At 38.8% G+C, this 17547-nt stretch overlaps 2 protein-coding genes across 18 annotated transcripts in view; both read right to left on the bottom strand.

Moving 5' to 3' along the window:
- The window catches only part of PAPOLA (poly(A) polymerase alpha), a 43502-nt gene extending 32862 nt beyond the window's left edge, over nucleotides 1-10640 (bottom strand). For 5 of the 7 annotated variants that reach the window (XR_014955748.1, XM_021549688.4, XM_021549689.4 and 2 more), the window contains exons 1-3: nucleotides 10345-10640; nucleotides 1863-2033; nucleotides 1203-1269 (exon numbers count right to left, since the gene is read on the bottom strand). Coding sequence is in view for 6 of the 7 variants with exons in the window: in XM_021549688.4 (XP_021405363.1) it covers nucleotides 1203-1269; nucleotides 1863-2033; nucleotides 10345-10352 (246 nt within the window). In the remaining variant the exon portion in view is untranslated. Of the gene's footprint in view, nucleotides 1-1202; nucleotides 1270-1862; nucleotides 2060-10122 lie in introns of all 7 variants that reach the window. The other 2 variants (XM_085580694.1, XM_085580695.1) reach the window with 2 other exon arrangements.
- A 523-nt stretch (nucleotides 10641-11163) lies between these two features.
- Nucleotides 11164-17547, bottom strand: part of AK7 (adenylate kinase 7) — a 28048-nt gene continuing 21664 nt past the window's right edge. For 8 of the 11 annotated variants that reach the window (XM_031504917.3, XM_085580697.1, XM_085580698.1 and 5 more), the window contains 3 exons: nucleotides 16795-17015; nucleotides 14688-14846; nucleotides 12198-12382 (listed from right to left, as the gene is read on the bottom strand). In XM_031504917.3, the coding sequence (XP_031360777.3) occupies nucleotides 12332-12382; nucleotides 14688-14846; nucleotides 16795-17015 (431 nt within the window). In that variant the 3' untranslated portion in view covers nucleotides 12198-12331. Of the gene's footprint in view, nucleotides 12383-14687; nucleotides 14847-16794; nucleotides 17016-17547 lie in introns of all 11 variants that reach the window. The other 3 variants (XM_021549622.4, XM_085580704.1, XM_085580705.1) reach the window with 2 other exon arrangements.

Genomic DNA, 17547 nt, shown 5'->3' with positions numbered 1-17547 from the left:
GCACAAACTGAAATAATCTCAGTATTTACAGAAAAGACTGAGATACCTTTTCCACTTGGATCATTTATAACATTTCAACTACATTACACATTACCACCTCAAACCTAGTAATTGTTGCACCAATTTTACACTTCAGGTGCAACAGCTTTATAATATTACAGAGATCAAACATTTTGCTTACCACTCAGGCATTTTAGACTGACACCATCACAGAAATAGAGGATGGATTCCAATTTAGAGCAATTCAAAACACAGCCTACTGTATCAGTGTTTATTACATTACTTTCAGAGTCACTTGTACCACAGACTTTAAATAAAAATTTGGGGTTGGGAAAGGCATTTATTTAATATTTAAATTTTTCAGATACATCTACTAAAGTTCCTAGTCTTTAAAAAACTGTTGACTCAACAGTACTGCAGGCAATGAGGGCTATCCTTTCATAACAGGATGAAATGCTACAATCTGAAATCCTACATGAATGTTTGTTTACACAACAGAACACAAATCAAAACTTCTATTTTGCAATGTACATGATATTAATTTAAGCAGCATTCAAACTTACATGCATCATGATATTCTCACAATTCTGATTTCAAGGATCAAGACACACATAGCAGGGCTGTCCCTGCCCATAATCTTGTACATATATATAAATTCTCATTGCATAAGGGAAGTGTACAGAAAACATACGATCCCAAATACATACAAATCAAAATAGCTTAAAGAAATTAGGTATTTCCTCTAAAAAAGGAATCTATAATCACACAAGTCTATAACCACTCAAAGAATATGTCTGGGATTAGGAATTACTATAACCTAGCAAAAACAGTATCAGCACTATCAGTAACATTACAGGAACCACACTAAAGAAAAAGACCACAGACCACAAAGATGCAGGAAGTACATTTTAAGATCTAGCACTGTTTCACAAAGGCAAATACTCTAAGCCTGTGATTACTACAGTGCTATATGCATGAATTTTGAGAAAAAGTCAAATTACATCTATCAGTTTCTTTCTTTGACAAGGTCCTACTATGAAGGGGCAAACAAAAGAAACTACCCAAGGATGGTATTTGTTTTGATCCCCAAATCTAAGGTTCATTCCATTTAGGGATTATTACAGGAATATATTTTGGAATAATCTTCCTACAGCACTCTTAGGAACACAATAATGGGAACCCCATATAAAGTACATCCATACCTTGCTTTCACTGATTTCCCGTATCCATTCCTTTACCAAATTATTTAATTTTCCCAAAATTAGAATCCTATTAATAAAACAGCAGAATGACAGGTTAGAAACTTAGACAAAACTAGTAGATTATTTTAAAAAACTGAGATCATTATTATACATTAAGTCAACCCGAGTAATCAGACCTAATTAGAGATCTTGTTATACAGACATATATACTGAAATAAAGTTCCTCCTACAACATTCCCACTATTTTTCATCCCTCAAACATTCAAGAGATTTAAGCTCCAAAAAATGAAAGCATGCAAGGCATACACACATGAATTCAACTCATTTTCAAAATGAAACTTTACTTTGTCTAACACATGAATCTAAAAGAACAGTCATAAGCAGTACTGAGAAGGGAAAAAGAAAACCTCTAGAAAATTTAATAAGGAAAAAAAAGTATAAAGTCCATTACAATGAAGTAGCGATGCAAACCAGCCTCTTAAATTTAAAGGCCGTTTTAATTCCGCTCTGTGTTTTGAGCTATTACTCTTAATTGAGAAAAATGAAGTTTACAATTCCACTAGGTTTTTAAGAAAGCATTTGAAAGAACATAAACACACTTGGACTTGAACAGTCATACATGAACCTCATGACATGACACTAAACAGAGTGCTCACTCACCTGCGTTGCAGCTCTTCTTCCTCTTCAAATACGCCATAAGGTTTTAGGGTTTCGATTAATTTCTGGGTAAGCATGCAGTCAAACTCCTTGGGGGCAGCTAAACTGATGGGTGAGGTAATGCCATAATGCTTCTGTAGTTGCTGTGTTTGTGATCCCTGGGTTGTAACGGGACTAATAAAGGCAATTAGATAAAGTTACTGACAGGAAAAAACAAAAACGAAATAAAAGTTACTTTGTTGTTTTTTTTTCTCAGAGTAGACAATAGATACATACTAAGAAAAAAGAAGTTAAGCCTAGTGTGAGCATTTTCATCCCGAATCACTGTGTTAAATCTGTTCTCTTAAGAACACCACTACAATTACCTTTCACCAACTCTTAACATGTATTAACTTTTCCCCCATTTATTATTCTTTTTCATTCTACTAGGGCAAAAGCTGTATCAGTTTGAATTCCTTCACTTTCATAAAGCCTAAAGTAAAAAGAACTCTTCATATCAAAAAGTCAAGCAATAGTGATAGCAAAAGTGAAAGTCCTAGTCTTGGCAAGCATAACATTCCTTGGTATACTGTTGTAGGATCAGTCCTGCATGTTTATACCTATTATATACTATCATACAAAATGAAAAATATTTTCATAAGGCTAACCACCTATTACATGTGGAAAACCCAAAGAAATATTTCAATTTTACTTCCATTATTTGCCATCATCATCTCAAGATTTCTTTTCTCATATCCATAAAAAAACCACCTAAATTGAAAATTGACAAGAATCCACAAAACAAGATAGTTTTCTACAAGCTGAATCCATTTAATAACAATTCCAAGTACTATAATTTGTTTGCAGTCAAGAATTTAGTCACAATGCAAGCTTGAGCAATCTGTCCCTTTGCTCATCAGCAAAAAAAAAAAAAAAAGAAAAAAAGAAAAAAAAAGGAAAAAAAAAGTGTACATTTAAAAAACTAGAAAACTTAACCATCAAGTAATTGTGGGGACTCGGGCAGTGTCTGGGAAAATTATTTTATACTTTTTCCCTTAGCTATGAGGTTTTAATCAACTAATAAAGAATCTGATAGGAGCTGAATAAATCACATATATCCTAGGACTTTAGATGGCAATGAAAACATTTTTAAAAAGCTGTTCAGACAAATTACATAAAACAGGAATGCAAACTAAGGACAAAGGAAGCCCCTAAAACTTTTTGCTCCTTCTAAAACTTTCTTCTCTTAAAAAAAAAACTTTAGGAATGTCAACACAAATAGTAGTTTCAACCACTTAACTGCCTCTAAAATAAGCAGCCAGAAAACAAAAAGTGTCAACATATAAACATCCTTTGAATATTTTAACTTGTGCCACAAAACAAGTTCTTTGAACTACATTTTCTCCGCTTCTGCCAAATGTTAATTTGAAACAAAAAACATGCTTTTTAAGATATTTCAATTTACTTTTGCAGGTTTTTTAAAGCAGTAATACAAAACAATCAAAATTTTAGCTTTGTGTAACAACTTCCTGATGGTCTAACTCTAATTTTCACCCATTCATAGCAAGAAACTGAACCCAATTCAGCAGATATTAGACTTCATTAAAAGGGCTGGCAAAACACAGCCTGGCAGATGCTGTTATTAGATTTCAAAAAAGACTGAATGTCACTCAAAACCAGATTCTGCTCAGTTAATTTCTGAAGTCAGCAATGCTGACAGAGGTCTCTATATTCCTCCTACTTGTAATGGTCATGATTCACAAACTCCAGAACTAACAACTTAAACATAATCCTTAACATTGTCTGTAAGATCATAGTATATAAACCCCAGCCAAACATCAGCTCTCTTCCCTAGTCTGGTTTACACGCAGCCCTGGCAGTGCAATGTGCAGCTCTGCCTTCAAAACACCACACAGCAGTGACTTAAACCAGCGCTCCTGCAACCCCTACAGGACCACCAGAGCATGGCCACAGGGCACAAACAAGCTTTGCAACTGCTCACTAAAAGAACAGCTCCCAACAACAATTACATAGATCACCAGAAATACATCTCTGGGAACTGTTACACAAAGCCAGCTAGAGCTCTTATATTTACTTTTGTAATAATGAAATAACGATCCTATCAACAGCACTGGACTGCCCCAGCACAGGTGTTTCATTTATTTTGGGCATTGAGGAGTTTGTAAGTACCCTTTCACTGGATTAGTGCGTAACAATTCCCGCCACAGCTACCCTCAAGATTTTACAGCTGCACAAGACAGTTAACATGTATTAACACTGAAAAGAACATAGGTCATTTCCAGATAAAAACATTTAAATTGAAGCTCTGCTGTTTACACCTAGGTCATTTCCAGATAAAAACATTTAAATTGAAGCTCTGCTGTTTACACCGAAGTTAACTCTAGTCTAAGGTTTCTATAGCACAACAACGAGTATGAAAAAAATTCTTTGGAAAATTTAAGAAAATATGGTATGGCAAGAAAGTTTGTTAAAACTTAATGAAGAACAAAATAAAGTAACTTATTCTGTTTGTCTATTCATTTAAAAAGCAGCATGAAAGTTAATATAAACAAACAAGTAAAGGTACGTCCTCTCCCTGCCTCTTACCTTCCATGCAATCATACTCACACTCCAATAGCTTCCCTTAGTCACATATGGGCATATGGACATTCTGCCATTTACCTGTGACATGTCCAGAGAAAAGCTTAAGCTACCAATTTTATTCAAAGAGAAAGGTGAAAAGCCAGGGAAGTATCAGAGCTAACCTTCTACCTAGATTAGAGATCAGCCTTCTTGAGGAGTCAATACCTTGATGATACGTCACTTCTGGTACTCACTAAAGGTAAACATTAACAAAAAGCAGAGTGATAAACAGCAACTGAAGTTCCATTTCAGCTACTCACTCTTGAGTATCATATCTGGGTCTGACACAACTGAAAGCATGTTTAGGGCTTGTTGAGTCATGGGGTTTTTTTTGGTTTTATTTTGGAGTTTTATGCATTTATTGGTTGTTTTTGGTTTTTAATAAAAAAGGGGAAAAAAAGTCAAAATACCAATATAAACAAACAAACAAAAAAAACACAAAGGTTTTCTTTTCAAGATCACAAAGAAAATTAAGATACAGTTTGAGGCTTTTGGGTTTGTTTCTTGTCACCTATCCTATCACTCTGAGATGACCATAAGCTGTCAATTGCACAAATATAAAGTTACAGGAAATTATATACAGTTAAATTTAACATGTTATTGTTGCAGCTCTGGTTTAACTTGAATTTTTGAAGAACATATACTAACAATTTACCATGTGCAAATTGGGCAACAGCTACAGTAGATTTACTCTAGAATGTTATGATTCAGTATTTCATATTCAAATAATAATTTAATCAGCAAGAAATGTATATGTCCTTTTTCCCCATATAAAAACACAAACACGAAGCTCTGGTCTGTTCTAAGCTGAAGACAGTGCAGCCAAACAACTTTTTCATCAAAACTTCAAGTTTTGGTAGGCAGTATCTTTTTATATTGTTACCAGTAACTACCAAACTAAAAGAACAGACCTTGGCTATATGGTCACTGCTAAAACCCATTTTAAACAGAGTACAGAGTGGAAGAAAAAAAAAACAAATAAAGCTTGTTACAGTTATCAGAGCATACGCCTCTAAACTCCTTTATATGGAAGTGACTAAAAGTTGTTCTAAGGTAGAGGAGGGATTACAGTGCATTTTTCGAAGATCAGGTGATAGCCTGAACACATCCATTTAAACTGAACATAGCACAAATACAGCTGTACCTATGTAACACTCTCCTATATATAACTAAGACTTGGATACTAATTCCAAGTTCTGTACTATTGTTTGCTTTTACAACACTTGAACCTTTCTCCATCCTCAGAAAAATCAACAGTCCTGTCTTCTTTTTCAGATGCGTTTCGTATTGAAACCAACTCCTACACCCACACAAAAACCTGTCTTTCTAAACACTTCTTCCTCTCTCCCTGTATTCTACGTCCATTCTAAAAGTACTATTTTTAGTGCTATTCTGTTAAGATTTTACATTTCTTATCACAAACAAAATAACAGCTGCCATCAGCACCACACTATCATGGTCCTGAAACTTGGGAAACTTCACAAAAATAAGAGACAATACAAACAACTAAAATATTAAAAATACATACCACAATACTGAACAAATTGTAATTATTTAAATCCCCCTAAGTTTCAAACTCATCCAGATATTACGACAAAATACACAACTTAAGGGTTCTCAATAATTATCCTCATCTCTATCTGCCTGTATTGATTAGCTCAGAAAACTTAGTCCTTGTTATTTGCTGATGAAAGACACCCGTGTCAGATTCCTGAAACAATACTGGTCATCACACCATCTGGTTAACCAAGTGGAGCTAAATTCATGGAGCTCAAGCTCCACTGTATCGAGATTCAGAGAAACTTCGTTGAGAGGTTTTGCATCTTTTTACATTTCCTTTAGCAATGAGTGACTGGCAATTCAGAGTGAAGATTCCAGCATAACACTAACACCATCACTCCACACGAAGTTTGACACATCTAGGCAGGACACATCAATGAAGTCTGTGCAAATCAGTTACTGGGGAACATGTGTCTTAAATGGTTAAGATAATACAGCTGTCCCTCCTGAATAAAAGTTTCAATACCTAGCAGAACATCACTGGACCATTCAGGCCATGAATTGTCTACAACTGTCAGTACCAGGTGATCAAAACAAACACTGATCCGAACACAGGCATTGGGACAACAGCAGGTAACAGGGCTACAGAAGAGGCTCACCTATGGCAAAAGGAAGGTCATTCATACACATTGTGCTAACCTTGGACATTCTCCTGAGCTCTCTGGCTCTTTTGTTCATACAAAAGAATAAGGAATGCAGAATGTACAAACAAAAAAACATCCACAATAGTCTTCTTACTAACACAATTGTGAAGGAGAAGTTTCTTAAGTTTAAAGAAAAAAAAATGCTAATGAATGGCACAGGTAGCAGTTGAACCAAAAACTATTTTCATTACTATATGGGAGACAAAAAACTCAAGAGCAATTCAAGAAATTGAGTAAAGTTGAATCAAAACATAACAGGGACTATAAAATAAGATCTAGGAATTGCAGAAAGCATTTCACTATTAAGAGATTAATTTGTCTCAGTGGTGAAATCTGCTCAGCCAAAAAAAAAATGAGTTTCCAAGTTCTGTGCAGTACCTTCATATTAACAGGTATAAACTCAGTCCTTCATTTTAGAGTGATACTGGAAGACAGAGCTATTGCAAAACTGTATATCCTTGTCATCTAATCCTCAGCACAGATTTTTATATTAATTGTTTCTCGATTAAGAATGCTATTACTTTAAGTTATGGCAACTATTTCTCTAAAGTCAGTCAGTCCATTGCTCTGCAAAATGAAGAATAATTTAATTCCTTTCCTAGCAGCCTATAAAATTCTCAACTCCCTCTGTTCAGAAACACACAACTTATCCATTCCCAGCCAGCACAAGCCATTTTAAATACAGTGCTGTATTTCTGGCATGTAAGCTGACAGTAATGAAAAGTGAAGAAAACAATGACTTTGCCTATGTCTACAGCAAAGTTCAGTGAAAGAAAAAATGAAAAGCCTTACTTCAGAAGTGAGAGGCAGCTTGACTGTCCACTGGAAAGAATAACGCTTAATGAATTCCAAAATTCTAAAACAGAAGTTACCAGTACTAACAATACTTAAAATTTATAGATATTATATCACTTTTAAATGTTCATGTATATGACTCGAAGCACTTTTCCACTTCTGGTTACATGAATAAAACAAAACATTTCAAAAGTGTTTTGTCATGAATTCAGCAGACACAGATGTTCAGTAGCATACCAAGAAAAAGATTCATGTTTTCTCTGTTTGGAGGGTTAGAAAGCCCCAGGTTACATGAAAGACTAAATCATCACTCATATAAACATAGCTCCAGCTTCACTGAGTCAGAAGCCTTTCTGTATAAGCCCCAGATCCAACCAAAACACATTAATAGCTTAGTGAGTTCATTCTTCCCTGGCATCTTAAGTTCCAGATAATGCACAGGACCATTCTATACCTAACTGTGCACTAAAATATATCTTTATGACTTCTTCCTTATACAGCTGCTAGCACTTCCCATATGAGAATTTCAACAAAAAGTCACATAAGTTTCTAGGATAAATTTTAATATTTAAAAAAATACTAAAGACTTCTGTAAATGCCAGATATCAAGATCAGCAGTCTTAGTACTGAGGTACTATGCACAGGAAGAAATTGCTTGGTTTTATACTTTTGCACCATACTGTTAATAAGTGCAGTATGAACATTGGTGTACAGCTCTGGAGAACCCAGAACTCCAGGTTAAGAATGATGACAATCTCTGGTTGTATGGGAAATCAGTTTTAACAAGGCCTGTCAATTGTAAACACCAGGGCTGAAAATGAAGTTTGAACAACATATTGAAAGGTCAGGAAAAAAAACAAACAAACAAACAAACAAACAAAAAAAACCTAAAGAACATTTTGTTACCCTGAAAGTTTGGCAGTAACATAGAGTTGTTCCACTTTCACTCAACAAGATTATCATCCAGAAGACTGTCTAGAATCAACTGTCTAGAAGGAATTATCGATGAAAAATCTTCCCAAGCTGCCTCTTTCTTTTCTCTGAAGTCAGAGGTATCACTTCACAAACTCAAGAATTAGCATTACCAGCATTTCTACTTACTGGCATTATAATATTCACTTTAAAGTCTTGACTGGATGATACCAAGTCAACAATGTCAAACATACAACTGACAGAACAAATGCATAAACTGAGAAAGCTTCATTTTTGCTAACTAGGATAAATCTGTACTAATCAAGTTGCCAAGTAATGTTTAAACTGAAAATAGCAGTAACATAGTGCCATTGTCACTGTGTATTGTTATTAAAGAGTTTCTAGTTAAAGTATCATAGACACCTAAATCATGAGAATTTATCAAATCATCCCAAACTTTTCAAAGTTGAAGATCGCTATTATTACAACACATAAAAGTAGCTCAAACTTTTAAATGTTGTTACTGAGCCTCTGGAATTTATGTAGTCACAACACAATAAGCTAAGAATGAAAGCAAGTGGAATAAACACCCTCCCATTTTCCTGAGGCTGAAAAGCCTAACCAACTTCAAAAGCTGACTTCTGGTAACTTTTCATTGCCATAATTAACATGTGCAAAACTTATCTATAAAGACATTGGCGCTTCGTTATACAAGCATTAGAACCTACTCAGCATAACAATTTTCCTTCCCGCATTCACCCACTGATCCTTTCCCTGCCATAAACCATCTCAGATAAATTTTTATCATGTCATCTACCCCGTGACTAACTTTGCAGTACTTCAGACTGAATTAACAACCACAACAGGCAAACCCTGGCTATTCGCCACTTAAAAGTTGACATATTTTTAACCACAGTGATTATAACAGAGAGAGAAAGAGTGTAGAATCACAAATTCCTTATATATTTCTCCTTCAATATAAAAAAAAGAACACACAAACGAAAAACCAAACAAACAGTCCAACCGAACAAAATATATAAACATGCCTTATTCTGAAAAGCCACTTTTCAGATAGATAACCTACACGACTGTTTCCCTCGATCTCTATAATGCAATAAAATACTAAGATTATGAACTTCAGAACTGAGGAGCTGTAAGTTTTGACATCTCAATCAGAATTCGTAAAAACGTCAGCGATGAGGGAGGAAAAAAAAAATAAGGAAGCGGGAAGAAAAAAAAAAAAAAAAAAAAAAAAAAGCCAGACGTGGGGTGAAAAAAAAAACCAACCAGCGAACAAACGGGGATGAATAAGGTCACACTTGGTTATTCCTGACTGCCAGCAGGGTCACGGCACGGCACGGCACGGCCGGCCCGCAGCCCGTCCGCCGGCCGGGGGCGCTGCCGGAGCCCCGGGAGCGGGGGGCTCCAAGGGCAGCGCGCCGGGCTCGGGCACCCACTGCAACCAGCGGCCAGGGCCCCTGCCCCCGGAAGGGGAAAGAACGGCCCGCGTGGTCACAGCGGGAGAGACCGCGCTGGGGCTCTCGGGGGCAAGGCGCCTCACTCTTAGCGGCCCGAGCGAGCAAGGGAAAAACACGCGGGTGTCGCTCCTCCGTGCGCCCTGACCCAGCGGCGGCGAGCGGAGGCGCCGCACGCGTCACCCCCGTCCCGCGCGCTGCCGCTGCGAGATCGCAGAGGCGGCGACAACAACGCAAGAAGCACATCACTATCACCTCCGGGCTCACACGACGCGGGGCGAGAAAGCGTGGAGCTCCGGGCGGCGCGGGCAGCAGCGCCAGGGCCGCACACTGCGGCAGCGGAAGCGCCCGGGCCGAGGGGACCGCGAGGGGGAAGGGCCCGAGCCCCGGCAGGAAGGGCCCGGGCATGCGGGGCGCGCCGGGCCGGGGCCGGCACAACGCGAGCCCCGAGCGCGCCCCGCGAGCTCCCGGACTTACAACGGCATCGTCTCTCCGGCCCCTCCTCCTCCTCCTCCGCCGCCGCCGCCACCACCGCCGCCGCGTCGTCCCCTTCTTCCTCCTCTTCTTCCTCCTCCCCCACCGCTGCCGCCTGAGGACCGGTCACTCGTCCCGCGGAGCGCCGGGAGCCGCGACCATGGCACGGGCTGGGGCCAGGCCCCGGGAGCGGAGGGAGCGGCTGTGCCGGGCCCGGCCGCCGCCGCCGCTTCACTCGCCTCTTCCCCTCCGGCCTTCTAACATGGCGCCCGGACACTACCACAGCAACGTCCCGGGGCGGGGGGGGGCCTGACGCAGCGCGGCGGACACCCCCGCACGGCGCACACGCTCGCCCGGCCGCGCGTGCGCAGAGGGAGTCGGAGCCGCGGGGCACGCTGGGGAATGTAGTCGCGGCGGCAGCGGCAGCGGCGCCGACCGCGGTTTGAAAACAAAGCGCCAACGGCCGCGGGGCGGCGCGTGCGCGGGAGCGGGCGGGACGGGCCGAGCTCGGCGCGGCTCGACTCGGCCGGGCTGGGCTCGGCGCGGCTCGGCGTGGCGCAGCTCGGCGCGGCTCGGGGCAGGGCTGGCCCCGCACCGGAGTCCCCGGAAGCCGCCGCGGCGCTCTGGGCTTGGCCCGCTGCGGAACGGGCTCGTTCGAAGGCAGCCGGAACGTGGCTTTGGGTGCCCGCGCCGGGCTCACTGTGCCTTCGAGCCCTGCGCTAAGCAAACGGATCCTTTTCTAAGAGTTGTTCTTGAAATATCTGCCTGGAGTAGTGTGCATAAACTTTCAGAATATTAAAAAAGAGGCCCACTCCTTAAAGATCAGCTCAAAACTTTATTTCTTAGAAAACTCAATGCATTACAGTAGCTCCAGAGAAAACCTTGTTTACCCTCTTTTTAAGTGTCGAGGTTTCATCTTTATTCTGAAAAATAGTGCTTTCAAACTAAAAAAGTGTCAAAAGCTACCGATTACTTTATCTTCAGCTGTCTCAGAGGATATATGGTAACTGGTTTAAAGCATATAGGACATAAAGATCACAAAAATACGTGTTTCTTTAGAGTAGGAGATGATGGTTCTGAATTCTATTCCCAGCTTGTCTGTGTAACTATGAAAACAGATTAAATAAGATCCTCTACAGTAACACTAATATATCTGGATAAAAACAGTGGGCATTAAGACATCCAGAGTTCTGATACTCAAAGTTACAGACAATATAGCTGTCAACTGTTTCTCTATCACTATTCTTTCAGCTCTTCCACTTTTTCTCCCTCCTTTTGCACAAAGGGTCCTTGCCTTCTGTTTTGACAAAATCCTGTATTTGTTTTACACCAAGTATGCAATCAGTTTCAGCTCAGTCAGCACAGATACGGTCCCTTTGACTGCTGGATGAAGTTAGCAAAATTGAGAAAGACAGACATTTGATGGAAACTCTAGATTCTTCAAGAATCTCTAAAAAACATGTATCTAGTGTTGAATGCTGAAGATTATTAAATGTGATTATTAAATGAGTTCTACAGCCATGTGTGATACCAAAGTAAAACACAGGTTTTATGACATACCTGTGCTGGGAAACTGTTTACCAGTCAGTCATCAGTGCAGCACAAGAAGACTGTATTGTGTGACTTTTTGCCTCTTGGTAGCTAGGAGGGGAAATAACAGAGTTTGCTGCTTTTATTTATTTCCTTTTTCAGTAGAAATACTTTTTTTTTTTTTGGATAAAAGTTTTTCTCAGGCTAGCAGCCTACATTCACTAAGGATTAAGAAAATAATATACAGAAGTGTAAATGTATCAATCAATGCATGCAGCAAATGGAAACGTTGTAGAAGAGGTTTAAAAGCCCAGTATGAAACAATAAAGTATGATAAATAAAAATGAAGATTGCATAGTAAGCCTAAGCAAAAACAACATCAGAAAGTAAGTATTTTTTATCTAAAGTGTATTAAGAATTTTCTTCCTTTTTGTTTCACAATTCCTGTTGCTGCTAGGATTTAACGTTTATTCCAGTCGATATCAGGACTGTTCTTGAAGAGATATTCTGCCTATAAACAGAAGAGTTTCAAAATTACAGTTATTTTCACATCTCCAACTTCAAAATACATGCAAAACTACAAAGATATAGTGGTTAACATTGCTTTAAACAAAACTGCATAATGTATTAAATGTAACTTATGGCAGAAAATATCTCTATGTCAGAGAAATCTCTTTCCCCCAAATACTATCCAAAACGTCATTGACTGTATTCACCCTCTTCATAGCAGTCACTGTTTCTGTCGTGGGTAAGAGAAATAAGTGAGCCATTTAGAATAGTTTTTGTCACTCCAAGGAAACATCTTGGCAGTACCCTTGAGTCTGGTTTCTGGACCCAGTGATGCTGATCTTTAAAAGCTATGTAGTTATGAGGGAATATCTCATACCCCTACAGCTACAGGTAGCTGTCACTCACCAATAGGCAAAAAGGTTAAACCAAGAAAACATTCCTTAGTACCTGAAGTTGGATTGTAACACCATTGCTTTCATTTCAAGCTTTTGCTTGATTAATAAAATGCTCTGTTTCAGCTTGTAAACAGCTTAGTTAGGATGTGCAGGCAGAACAGCAGCACAGCAATAATGTTACAGCACCTGGATTCTGTCTGAATGCAATGCTGACCCTGCTTGCAGCTGGACAAGTTGAGCTGGATAATGTCCTGAGGTCATTTGCAACTGGAATTATTCTTTGACTGTCCTACAGGATTTTCTCCTTTATTTATGTGTGTATTGTGAAGAGAATTAACAAAGAGCTTGCATTTATCATTATGACAATGTGATCAGTTGTGCCAGGGGGTGGGGGTAGTGGAGGGAGAGTGATGTCCTGCTTTCTGAAGAGTTAAAAATTTTAAATCATTTGAAAGTAGGCACAAGCAGCTAGAGTTTTTAGGCTGTTGGTTGAACTTTATCTGAACCATATGGTTTGTTTTTAAGTCAAAGATGGATTACAGTGAAACCTGGCACTAACAATCTGGACATTAATAATAGAATAGACAAAGCTGCAGTTTAAACATTACTTAAAAATTAATAGCTGGGGTAGACAGCCCATAGATCATGGTATATGAACCATAACAACTACATTATTATAACAACCAGAACCAGCCAAAAGCCCTCTGAAACCAACCTAAGAGGGTGTGGAGGTGACCCTTTAGCAAACCCTTGGTAACAGACAGCAAACCAATGAAGGGCAACCAGATCTCAGACCCTCACAGAGCTCTTAGTCCCATGAGGGATGTCCTCTGAGGGATGGGAAGTCTAGATTGTATGGGTGTAATTGCCCAGGGATTTCTTTGGTTTTGGACCCTCTTTTGAAGCACCTAACTGTGGCGAGGGCTGGTCCTGGACGGTCAGGATGGGGGGAGACGAGAGATCTCTGGAGTCAGGTCTCAGGGTATACGGTTTATTGTGGCCCCGAGGAGTGGGGACAGGGCGAGATAGCGAGAGAGTTCTCAGAGAGGGTCCAAGGGAGGAGGAGAGGGGGCTGGAGCAAGGGGTGGGGGAGAGAGAGAGAGAGTCTGGTCTCCTGGGAACACCTTATCAAGGGGGTTTCAGAGAGGGGTGCAGAAAAGGGCTTTGGACCAATGGGATTACATATACATCATACTTCAAGGGAGGGTTACAGGTGTGAGATAGACTCTACATTTTGAGGAATGAGACAGAACACTTTATCTGACCCTCTGAGGAATGAGACAGAACACTATATCTGACCCTTTGATTTGTCTGTGGGTCAAAAAAGGGAGTTACCTTCTACTAGCTACACCACTGTCCACCAGTGCTTAGCAACCAAGGTCTGCCATCTCAAAGCTCATTTTCATCTCAATCTGGCTCACATTCTCTGCACTTTCCAAATCCCCTGCTAGGCAATCATAAGGCCTTCTTATTTCATTTTCCCCAACTCCTAACTCCAGCTATCAGATATCATAATAGGTTCATTGACACCAATCAATCTAATGGAAATGAAAGCCTAATGTAAAAAAGTTCTTTAACTTGTAGTCCTCTATGGCACAGCAAATTGTCAGGGTACATAAGATGTGCAGCATGCACATACCAAGGGGAAGCATTTTGGTAGTGATTTTTGTCCTATTCCTGTTTAACTACACTGGATACTTCCCTTGATACACAGTATCAACTGATCCCATAAGTAGTTCCTGGGTTTTCATTTTCACTATAATTGCTGTTCACCAGAATTGCAGATTCTAATCATTAATTAGTTGCTATCCTGAAAGTGGGGAGGAAATTTAAGTCCTTTAATTAACAGAGTTTATTTGGGTCTATATGAGTATTCAAAAATATTTAAGAAACAAAACATAGTCACCTTACCAGAAAATTAACTGGATCATCTGGCCTGATCCTACAACATTCATTTATCCCTTGCATAAGTGTTGGCATGACATTCTTCATTAAATAGTTACGTAGTGGAACAGACTGGGCCTCCAATAATTCTTCTTCTTGTTTTTTCACTTCCTCTTGTTGTTTATTCTACAAGTAATAAAGAAAAAAAAATGTTTGTAACATCTATCAAATAACATTTGGATAAGTGCTGGCCTAGAGGGAAAAAATAGTGTTAAAAGCTGTGAACAGAACTTTAAAGAACAAGTTGACAGTAAAAATTATTAACTGCTTATTAAATTTAGAGCACACAATATACTGAGGACAAAAATTGAACATAATAAGGACTGACATAATCTTACTAAAATTATTTTATTTTTCTTCTTTAACACCTAAAAGGAGGTTTATTCTCAAGTCTTCCAGTGGTCCTGTTTCCATAAGGTATTTAGCAAAACAGTTGAAATACACTGTAGCACTTCAAAATTTAGTGCTATTGCAAAACACAGGTGATTTCTCAAGGATTATTTTAACTGGAGAGAAGAAGAATATTTTTACTCAGTAGAGAGCCATGGCTTTCTAAATTTTTAATTTGTTAATTGTGTTGGGTTTGTTTCTCTTTGGTTCCCTTGATTTGTTTTATTCGTGTTTTCATTTCTGCAAGCTTTTCTTCCTTCCATTCAACAGCACTTAGTAGCATGCATACTTGTAGCAGCTCTAGCCAGATTACTCCAACTCGTTTTCATTGTCCTCTCTTCACTCATTTTAATAAACAGCCTGAGTCATATACAGATACAGCAAACAGGTCATACTCTGAAGACTGTTTCTCTATACTCAAGGCATAAAAAAAGAGCAATATTCAGATAAAACAGATACACCAATTTTGACCTTATCCACTCAATCCAGGAGCGCTATTGAATAAATCTTGCAAGTGGTCTTTGGCCACTACTCAGAGAAAGCAGCTAATCTACAGTGTCCAGGGCAAATCAACAGTTGCTTAGATCTGATCATCTGCCTACTGTAAAGGATAACCTTAAATACACGTTTTATTTAAACACCTACTTCAGCTTTGATTGATGCAGTTTGCACTTTTAAAGGTAGATCGCTTGGATTGAATCTAGCTAAAACCTGTTAGTTAGTCTAACGAATTGTACAGGCTACAAAATGCTGTTTAATGTTGAATGAAGCTGTAAATAATGAGATTAGAAAACTCATATATACAAGATAACATCAGAGGAATGTAAATGCTTCTTTAAAAGTCAGTAATTTCAGCATGTTATTACCCCTTAGATGCCTATAGGCATTCAAATATAAGAAAAGGACTTCTCCATTGAATGATCAGTTTGTTTTTAAATTGCTCTAAAATAAGACAATAGACTTGCCTTCTGGTGAAACGACCTGACTTTGGGTGTGAACAGGAACATTCTTGCAGTATGCATTTCAGGTCATTTAACTAAATTGTCCTTTGGTGTGGAAAAGTAAATAAGAAAAAAGCATCACATGCAAGTCTTCTGGGGTCAGGCAGCCCAAATATCAGGTACTTATTAGAAAACAAAAACCATCCTTCAGACTGCATCAGGTAGCCCTTACTGAATTGAGAACTCAGCTCTTACACAGGTTCTTGCAGGCTCAGAAACCTTTCTGCAGTGTAGGCTGGAAGATTGCATCAGTGTTGAGCTAAAAATCTAGTTTGATAATTAAGACTTAGTCATGTGCTTAGAAGTAAACCAAGCAAAATGCAAAAGTCCTATTTGACTTGGTAAGGAAAATATCCATTGATTGTGGTAGATATTTATAAATGGTAAAATAGAAGTGCTGCTGCACAGCAGCAACAAGAGTACCATAAAAGTATTTTAAAGACATGCTAATACCAAAATGCAAAAAATTGCTATGTCTGTAATAAAAAAGACATTATATTCTGTAAGATGGGCTTCAAAATGGAGCTCCAATTGTGGAGATAGCCTAACCCAGACCTAAAGTAGGATATAAGGAACAAGACAATTTATGCTACGTTTCCCAAGTGTATTTACGTAACAGATTACTTGAAGTCATCTGAAACACATAAATAATAATGTTTTCCCAAATATATGTAGTAACCTACCCACTCTTCCCATCTTGCCATTCTTTCTTCCCTTTCCTTATCTTCTTTACACTTTTGTTCAGCTTTTTCTTGAGCTTCTTTGACAAGGAGTTCCTCAGCTGCCTGGCGTTCCAAAGCCTCCTTTTCTTCATCTGTCAAACCATAATTCCTAGGTTCTCCAATGCCTTTGATGATCTTCGATAGAGCAAGTATGTTTTCAGAATCTTCATATACAGCTATATCTTTTAAACAATACAAGAAAAATATATTGTGTTCATGTTGTTTGAAGTTTCAAGTAAAAGGTGTTTTCCAATGCTTATAAATGTCAATTTTTCTGTTACATGAAATGAAGTTTTCTAAATCTGTTTTTCTTTACCAGTTTCAGCTAAAATAGTTCGCCTTTTAAGCTGATGTAAGGAAAAAAACATACTAAAATAAATTTTACAGCTATTGTTTAACAATTGCAGCTTGCCCAGGTTTTGAAACCCAAATAAGAGGTCAAATACCATCTCTCAAAGATGTTCCTGGCACCAATCTTATGTCACCTTATCCAGATGCACAAAACCATAAGTTTTGTCCTTCTCTCCCCATTGAATGCTACAAAATAGGTTGTTAGGATGTGGCACAAACTCCAATACTTTCACTCTTACAGATTTACAAATACACAGACCTTTCTGCAGTTGATCTCTTACCGTGTTACATTTACAAAACTAATTTGTAGCTTCATGTAGGAACATAAGGTCTGAAAAAGACCTCTTACATTTTATTCCTTCT

This window comes from Lonchura striata, chromosome 5 (assembly GCF_050655825.1).
Source record: "Lonchura striata isolate lonStrDom1 chromosome 5, ASM5065582v1, whole genome shotgun sequence".
NCBI lineage: Eukaryota > Metazoa > Chordata > Aves > Passeriformes > Estrildidae > Lonchura > Lonchura striata.
This window is presented reverse-complemented; position numbering and strand designations above follow the sequence as displayed.